Here is a 9315-nt window from a genome sequence, read left to right as displayed (position 1 = left end):
AACAAACCATGCATCAACCGATCCATCACATGAACCGATCACAAGAACAATAATAGATCCAATCTATTACTACAACATATCATCTATATATGACTGATCCAAATCTAAAACTACATGTGTAGGCTCTGATACCATTGTTAGAGAATGGGTAGGCTATGCTAGGATAAAACAAAAAATGTCTACCGTATTTGATCAGGAAACCATGCTAGTAGGTGATCATAGATCATTACCACTTGACGCGCAGTGCAACAGAAGAAGAGTTGGAGTAAATTAATCCAACATCGTACATGTCAACCTCCTCGAATAGCTCCTTGATCAGCTCCGCACAGATGGTCATGATCCACAACTAGTTCCTCGACCAGTTCTGAGTAGGTACGTTGAGTTCTCAACAAGTTATGAGAGGTCGTGTCGTGTTCCTCGACCAGCCGAGCTGCAATGTCGCAATCTTCACATCGAGGAAATCAGCACCACAATAGTAGCAACACATCTACAGTATCCATACGTACTGGACATGATCGTTGTGTGCTGGTGTGCTAGCACCACACACGTGACTAGGTTTTGGGAGATCATATGGAGGGTTGCGGCTAGAGTTTCGGAGTGGCTCTACCCTATGCCTCTCCTTGTATAAAGCTCATTAATGTGCCCCCACGATAGAAGCCACTCAGGACTCTAACTCCTTATGGATCACAATCCATTCAAACTCATATACAAATCTAATTTGTATGGTTTGTTTCAACCCATTAAGTGTGTGATCCGTTAGGTTCATGTATAAATGGCTACGACTCGAAAACACTTTTCAAACCGAAATCAATAGTGATCTCTAGCAGGACATGTTAACTTCTGAGTATACACAAAGATCATATCGGCTAAACTTTTATATATACATGCACGGATCCCTTTGCTTCACGATATTAGTCAAGTTTAAGACACGATACGTGCCATCCTTAGGATAGCTCGACCATTCCTTCGATTAAGTAGTGAATTCACCGTAATTAACTATTTAATTATATATTGGTATGGTCATGTACTTTTTCAATCCAACTACCTCGAGGGGGGGCAGAGATATATCTCAAGTTATCAAAGAGGGGGCAAATTCCATCTTAATCACTCACACCCTACGACATGTTTGATGACAAATCTGAAAACTACTTTTATGCCTACCCAGTTATAGAGTAGCGTTTGACAGCCCCAAAGTATGTCACTAGACATTCTAGGAATAAATGACGATTTCAGGTCTAAGGATCCTGAAAGTACATTATTTGAGATAACAACTGATAGCACATCATAAATAACAATCATGACAGTATCTCAAGGTGGATCTATCTAACATCATGTTCTCTAATATAAATATTCACATTATTGATTTGATATCTCTATTCGTGAAACGTGATCATCAATCAATACATATGCTGATCATATGAATTATGATTAAAAATCAACTTAGAATAACATCGTGATAAAAAAAAATTTATAAACAAATCACATATTTACTGATCAATATAAATAATAATTATTTTTAAAATAAAATATTATTTAAAAATACATAAAATATATACTGATATAATCATCTTTATAAATTTATAGGATATATTGCCTTCCGTTGTAAGAAAAACTCTACCAAAATTTATTGAAACTTCCGGACTTACTAGGATTTAAGTATATTGGGGTAGCACTTCAGGTACGAGGATATTTTGGCCGTTACAGGAGGGTCATTAATTATCAAGGAACCAATGTATGGCTCGCTCTACAACAGTGAGCCTCTGCTCCTCCTCTGTTTTTGCTCTTCCTCTGCTCCACTTATTAGGCCCAACGTCCCCACCGAAGACATGACCTCTTTTTATTGTTAACTCGATTCGTTCCCCCCAGACTTGACCTGGAGACGTCAACGCTCACACCGCAGATTTTCTTCCGATGCATCCAGACCGTAGTACCGCAGTGAGCTAAAAAATTCAAATGACAAGACAGGAGTGAGTTGATATGCCCATCGATCGGAATAGACAACGGGAGCTAGCTGGTGGCCAAACCATGGTAGTGGTTGTTGCCGTCGTTCTCGCGCTCCTCCTCTCGCCGCTCGCTGCGGCCCAACCATGGCAGTACTGCGGCAGCAGCGCCATGTACTCGCCCAACAGCACGTACCAGGCCAACCTCGACACTGTATCCGCCGCGCTCCCCCACAACGCCTCGTCGTCGCCGGCGCTCTTCGCCACATCCGCCCAGGGTGCCGGATCCGCTGACCGCATCTTCGCGCTCACCATCTGCCGAGGAGACGTCGACGCGCCGACCTGCTACGACTGCGTCACCGGCGCCTTCCAGGACGCGCGAGGCTCGTGCCCGTACGACAAGGAGGTGGCCGTCCTCTACGACGCCTGCTTCCTCTACTTCTCCGACCAGGACTTCCTCAACACCACCGCCAACGTGGGCCAGATCACCCTGTACAACACGCAGAACGTCAGCGGCCGCGACGACCCCAACAGCCGAGGCGCCGCCCTCTTCACCCGGCAGGTGCGCGCGCTGCTCAACGGCACGGCGCGGTGGGCTGCGTACAGTTCGCCCAGGAGGTTCGCGACGGCGCGCATATACAACGGCAGTGTCGCGGTGCCGGTGCCGACGCTCTATGCGCTGACGCAGTGCACGCCGGACTTGTCGCCCGGCGACTGCTGGGGCTGCCTGGAGGACCTGATCGTGAAGTCACCATTGACTGGGCGGACGGTCGGCGCGCGGATCGCTGGGGTGCGCTGCAGCTACCGGTACGAGGACTACGCCTTCTACCGGGGGGATCCCATGCTGAACCTTGGGACACCGCCGCCATACACTGAACCAACGGGCGGCCGACGCTCAGGTAAGTATGTGTTCACCTAACACTTAAGCGTCTCTAACAATTCATGTCAATTAGTTATTAGTTTTTTCATATCAGATTTTTATCTATAGGGAGGGAGGAATCAAAAAAAGAAAGAAAAACTAACTATTACTTTCAGCTATAAATACATGTCGTTTTTTATAAGACACGGTATTTAATGCGTATCTTTGATTATTATTTTCTATTATAATATATTTATAAAACCCATTGAATTTGTGATATTATGAAAGTATTTTTCAAGATAAATCTACACTATGATTTTAGGTTTCCAAACTAAATATTTTGAAAGTTATTATTAGTCAAAGTTTTAAAAGTTTGACCGAAACTTTTTTTCACAATGGCATGTATTTATGACCGGAAGGAGTAATTAGTAATCGTTACATAGACACATGAATATTTTATTATTGTGTTATATACCCTATTACATATTTTTATCAAGTCGTCAGTATTTTGAATTTCAAAATTTCGCTTGAAGTGGAGTCAAATTGAAATTTGAATTTCATTTCAGTTTTGAATTTAATTATTTTCCAGACAGTTTGTGTTACATATGGTTTTGTGAGTGCCCTTGGAGAAGAAAGATTTTGCAGCATTGTTTATACATGCATTTCCTTGCCAAAGCACCTACACCAGAACACATAAATGAGGGCAGAATGTGCGTTGGCAAAGGTCTTTCTTTGGTAGATCGTTAGGCTTGCAGGGTTGTTCTCCTAGCAGAACAATTTCCGTCAATACTATGTTGTGGTGTAGCACGCCTTGAGAACAGATTTACTCGTAATATAATAATCCAAACTATGTTTGGGAGTTTATAGAAGTTCTTAAAAATATACCCACAAGGTTGTTTGTATAACTAGAATTAAGGCCATAGATTTGGAAGGAAACTACAAGGCATGTTGAAGTTTCAAAATATTCTAGAGAAGAAATCTTTATATGCCACTGAATAACTACTTCATTTCTTGCATGACATTCATTGTGAGAGGAGCATGTGCATCTCGGCCCACATGTCAAGGAAGCATTAGTGGCATATATTAAACATATAAACATATATGTAATAGTGCAATATTCATTGCCCTCTAATTAGTTATCACATTTTTTTTCAAACGAAATTATCACATATTTTGATGTATGAGCTGGTGTGTCTGTCATGTGTAGGAAAAAAGAGGAAGCTGTGGATTCTATCAATAGCTGTTCCTCTTGTGACAATTTTCTTATGCATATTTTTCTTTGGATGGGTAAGAAGGCTGAGAAAAGGTACGTTGATGTATTATTTCTCCATTAATGATAGATGAATGTTCACACTCAAGGTACAGATGGTATACCAGTTCCAGTCTTCCATTGTTTCGTACTACTGACAAATTGTAAGTTCTGATAAAACATTAAGGAAGTCTGCTTCAGATTGGTTATGGCAAACAGAGTTATTATTACAGCAAGATATTATAAGAGAATTAAACTTTTGAATAACCTATTTCCCTGATTTAGGGAAGATGAAATTGCAAGAACAACCCATGGCTAATTTGGCCAGAAATGAAGACGTACCAATGCTTTGGAGGATTCAAGAGACGGATTCAGAGTTCACAGTGTTCCATTTCCCTCAAATAGTGGAGGCTACCGCCAACTTCTCTGAAGAACACAAACTTGGACAAGGGGGCTTTGGCTCTGTATACAAGGTGGCATGCTATCATGAGCACAGTTTACTGAACTCACTAAACAAAGTCGAGGACAATTCTTTAATTTATATATGGTTAAAACAATATATCCAAATTTGCACTTTAAGAAAATTCATATATAAAGTATGATCATAAGTAGGCTAATATTTAAAATCTCTTAATTTCTATGGAATGGAGATTTTACTCTTGACTTGATTTTCTTACGGAAAACTTCAAATTTTGCAGGGCCAATTTCCGAATGGACTCGAAGTAGCAGTTAAAAGACTTGCGCCACATTCTGGTCAAGGGTTTGTGGAGTTTAAGAATGAAATCCATCTTATAGCTAAACTACAACACACCAATCTAGTTCGACTCCTAGGATGTTGTATTCAAGGGGAAGAACACATATTAATCTATGAATATATGCAAAACAAGAGTCTGGACTTCTTCCTCTTTGGTATGTTCTATATAAATTTCCTTTTGTTTGCTATGACATTTTAGTAATATATCAAACATATATCCTTGTTTCTTTAGAGCTGATAACACTACTACCACTGCAGATGTAACAAGAGCAACATTACTAACTTGGAACAAACGTCTTAATATAGTTGAAGGGATAGCACAAGGTCTTCTATATCTTCATAAGCTCTCCCGACTGCGCGTCATACATAGGGACCTGAAAGCAAGCAATGTTCTCTTGGACAACGACATGAATCCAAAGATATCTGATTTTGGGCTAGCAAAAATATTTAACTCAAATGCTATTCAAGGGAACACGGATAAAGTAGTAGGGACATAGTAAGCATGCACTCTGTGCAATTCTATTCCAACAACTGTTGCAATTCCTGTGTTATGCATAGATTAAGACCTTATTTGTTTTTTTTAAGATTGTCACAATCTAAATTCCACGTGGATTGTAGGATTTCGTAAGTATAACTTGGCTTATGGATTGCGAGAATCAGCTTTTAGAATAGGACTATTTTTGCTTTTGCTTTTGAGGCTAAAACCATAATCAGAATAAAAAACAAATAGGATCAAACTAGTTAATTGACACAGGATGTTTTGGTATCTCTTTTCCATTCAGTGGCTACATGGCTCCAGAGTATGCTTCAGAGGGCGTCTTCTCGGTCAAAACCGACGTATTTAGCTTTGGTGTGTTACTTCTTGAGATTATTAGCGGGAAGAGAAATGCTGGTTTTCACCAGCAAGGAGCTTTCTTCAACCTGCTTGGCTATGTAAGTTCTTCTATTATTTTGCAGTTTAAAGTGGGCTTGCAATTTAGGGTGTGCTCCTGATGGTGCCTGCTCTTCAATTATGGGCGGTCGATATAAAAACTGGCCTGGGAAAATAGAACACCCCAGTTCAATCCGGATATCGCATATGTGGCCCCTGTCTACTAGTTAATTTAGAAACTGAGTCTAGTTCAATTGGTTTATTGCGTGGATATACTTTAGACCATCCAAGTTTGAGTCTTTTGGATGCGAATATGACTGGCTATTTTTTTTAAATGATTGTGTGTATTATGGACGTCTTGTTGATACAGAGACCGAAAATTATACTTTCATTATCTAAAAAATATATACTAGTTAATTAGTTCCACATTGCTTTGTAAGAACAACTCATGTCGATATCGCATATGTGATCCATGTCTTTACGTAGATTTTCATATATTTTCTAACTTTAATTCAGCAAACTCATATTACATAACTGAGGTTGACACATTATTTTAAGGCATGGAAGCTATGGAAGGAGGGCAGATGGTTTGAGCTTGTTGACGCATCATTAGAAGACAACCAAGACCAAACACTGGAGATATTGAAATGCATTACTATTGCCCTGATGTGTGTCCAGGAGAGTGCAGTTGATCGCCCCACCATGTCCGACGTAGTTGCGATGCTATCGATTGAGACTATGTCGAGCCTGCCACTACCAAAACAGCCGGCCTACTTCAACTTGAGCGCGACGGATGGAGAGCTATCCACTACTTCACCTAGCAGTGTAAATGTTGTAACCACTAGCATTTCAGAGGCTAGATAGCATACTAATCTAGGTTTGGGTGATGCAGTCTTACTATGTATTGCTTTCATTTTGCCCAATTACCAAACATACAATTTTCATGCACAGGATACTCTGTGACATAGTTCTCTGAACCGTTTCATCGCAAAAAATCTCAGATCTTAGCCGTTTCCTGGGTGGCTGCATTCTTGTGTCTCCAAATAATTAATGATATCATCTAATTGCCAAGTGTCATGGAAGTGGTATAATCAAGGACATAGAGCATTAGAGCACTATAAAAAACCCCTATATATGCCGCCCCATTAGTACTGGTTCTTTACGATCCGGCAGTGATGAAGTATCACTGACGGTTCGTATCAAAGATTGACACTAAAATTCCATTTGAAAAGAACCTACAGTGATAATTGACTATCACTATAGGTTCTAGCTATGAACAGACAGTGATAGTATTATTGTTGTTGGTGAAAGAATATATCTTCCACAAACAAGTTACAACGAGAGCCTAACTCACTTAAGTGGCTCAAGCTTAGAGAAGTAGTGGAGAGGAAGGAGTAGCCCCTCACGAGGGCGGCCCCGGTTCTTCGAAGTAGGGCCTCCGATGATCGTTAGCTCTGTTGCTAGGGAGCCCATGGTCCTCTAGTTGTTTTAAGTGCCGGTCCAATGGTCAAGCCAAATGCCTGACATGGCTTATGAGAGAGGGCATTAAATGCAACCTGCGATTAGTGGTACAGTCATATCTTGCTAGGCAGTAGTGGGACACGTGGCATCTCCACATTGGAGAGTCATGGAGAGCAGTTTCGTTTCCCCATGATTGTGGGTGACAAGACGGGGCGTGCTCACACGCCCTGAGGAGGCAACGACTCCTCCCCTGACTAATAAAGTAGGGGTTCCAATTGAGCGATGACTTTATCTGGCATCCTTGCTCCTTGCTCCTTGCCCTTGCCCCCACGCTCACCTAACCTAACACTCCCAGCCTCCCTTGCCAATGAGTGCTCCTTGCCGCATCCTAAGGACCTCGTGACTCACTCAGGTGTGCGCAGCAGAGCTGGCTTCCTGACAGGGGTCGCACGACATCCGAGAATCCTGCTGCCACATCGTCGACCTCAGTCGCTGCCACCCATCAGGCGGGATCAACCTCTGTGGCTGCCACTGGTGTAGGTGAGCCAGCGGCGGACAGGGCCATCGGTGCGTGCAAGCCGGTTGAAACTATGACAATGGTGATACCTCCGCCACTACCCGGGACGCCATCAGGCGTGGTGCTCCACAAGGCTAGTAAGAAGAACCTTATGCAAACCAGTGCACTGGGGGTGTCAACTGTCACCAAGTTCGATATTGACTGGATGGTCGAGGAGGGGAAAATCTCCTCCAGATCCATCGCTCACACTTTGCGGGCACCGCAGAGCCACAAGAATATGGTCTTTGAGGCCTTCTTTGACGCGGGCCTTTGCTTCTCGGCCGTGCTACTCATCGAGTGGGTGCTTCGCCACTTATATGTGGAGCTCCCTCAACTCTCAACCAATGCTATCACCTGCCTGGCCATCTTCGAATGGGCCATGCGGGTGGAGGGCTGTGAGGGACAAGCAAAGCTCTTTGCCGCCATTCATGAAGCAAGATGCTAGCATAAGACTCAGGTAGAGGACGGAGAGACGAAGGCCCTCAACTTTGGCAGTGTGAACTTCCAACTTCAGCAGGATTATCAGGACGCGTTTCCAGTGAAGGCCATCAATGACTGGTGGTATACTAGGTGGCCGAAGGGGTGATTCTATTATGATGTGGGCTTCAGATCCCCCCTTTGCTCCACCAACCGGGACATTCATTACGTCTGAACCCCAATGGTGGTCTTCCTGGGCCCCAGCTTGTTTCGAGGGTGGCATTCCTCTGAAAGGTGGCAAGGAGGATGATCATGTGTTATCTTGTAGAGGAGTTCACGTGGCTATGGATTTGGCCTCTTTGGGCAGATTGGGACCACACTTTCTTGCAAGGTGAGGAGGGTGAGTCGAACGCATACCCTGGCCCCACCGTCACTTCTGGTGAGTCCTCCCCTTTGTTTAGCATTGAATCTGCAAACATGAAACACCTTTTTACTTTCAGATAAGTACCTTGCGCTAGACCATGTGGCCGAGATTGTGGACTAATTCCTCAGCCAACCCTCCTTTGTAGAGCGGGACCACTGTGTGGAGTTGGCTCGGGCCTGGGAGCGGCACAACCGTGTCTGCTCCAGCCTCAGAATTGTGGCTCTGGCTTGGCCAGACCCAATGGAACCCCAGGTCACTGGAAAGTGAGGGCGTGAGGCCTTGGGCGCCATAGCCTCCGCAATTCTCACGATCAGACTCTGGACTGGCCTCCACCTGGCCCCGTAGTCTCTTGCGCTAGCTCAATGGATAAGTCCTCTGAGGCAAAATCCAGCAGGGCGAAGCATCAGAGGCGTGTCGAGGGCACCAGAGGTTCGGGCGACGCAACTGAGGATGTGTCCCAGGCCAAAGAGGGTGGTTTCGGGAAGGCTCTGGTCGTCTCGGACCCAGCAGGCCATGACCAAGGAGGAGGGGCACGGGACCTTCCTTGATGAATACGCGTCATGGGGAATTGACGACCCCTTCAATAACGAGGACATCACGGACCCTGTTACCACTATGACCGTGGCATGGGTGAGGCATCGTTCAATACCCAACTGCATCAGTGCTTAAGGATTCTTACCTTTATGTTTTTCTTTTTTCGGTCTACAAGGGCCATCGAAACGGACCCAACCTTAGCCTCCGTTCTTGAGGTTTTGGCTTACCTAGAGGAACCGACTATTCCCCA

General features: G+C 43.8%; 1 protein-coding gene across 4 annotated transcripts; it reads left to right on the top strand.

Moving 5' to 3' along the window:
- Positions 1-1842: 1842 nt before the first annotated feature.
- Positions 1843-6633, top strand: LOC133886728 (G-type lectin S-receptor-like serine/threonine-protein kinase At1g67520). 4 transcript variants are annotated; one of them, XM_062326523.1, is made up of 7 exons: positions 1843-2839; positions 4007-4105; positions 4334-4521; positions 4747-4957; positions 5061-5298; positions 5388-5426; positions 5585-5686. In XM_062326523.1, coding segments are annotated over exons 1-6 (1599 nt in total). In that variant the 5' UTR covers positions 1843-1977; the 3' UTR covers positions 5389-5426; positions 5585-5686. The 4 variants fall into 4 exon arrangements, with proteins under 4 accessions (XP_062182507.1, XP_062182506.1, XP_062182508.1 ...); XM_062326522.1 differs by lacking the exon at positions 5388-5426 and adding an exon at positions 6232-6633 and having other exon boundaries at positions 1847-2839; positions 5585-5735; XM_062326524.1 differs by lacking the exons at positions 1843-2839; positions 5388-5426 and adding an exon at positions 6232-6633 and having other exon boundaries at positions 3165-4212; positions 5585-5735.
- The last annotated feature ends 2682 nt before the right edge of the window (positions 6634-9315 follow it).

This window comes from Phragmites australis, chromosome 12, assembly GCF_958298935.1.
Source record: "Phragmites australis chromosome 12, lpPhrAust1.1, whole genome shotgun sequence".
In the NCBI taxonomy this organism is placed as follows: Eukaryota; Viridiplantae; Streptophyta; class Magnoliopsida; order Poales; family Poaceae; genus Phragmites; species Phragmites australis.
This window is presented reverse-complemented; position numbering and strand designations above follow the sequence as displayed.

What these genes read in the sequence shown, in the direction of transcription:
- LOC133886728 (XM_062326522.1), top strand. Translation starts at nt 1,978, where the DNA reads ATGCCCATCGATCGGAATAGACAACGGGAGCTAGCTGGTGGCCAAACC. An exon ending in GCTTTGGCTCTGTATACAAG is followed by an intron (nt 4,522 to 4,746) that starts GTGGCATGCTAT and finishes CAAATTTTGCAG; the next exon opens with GGCCAATTTCCGAATGGACT. An exon ending in TCTGGACTTCTTCCTCTTTG is followed by an intron (nt 4,958 to 5,060) that starts GTATGTTCTATA and finishes CTACCACTGCAG; the next exon opens with ATGTAACAAGAGCAACATTA.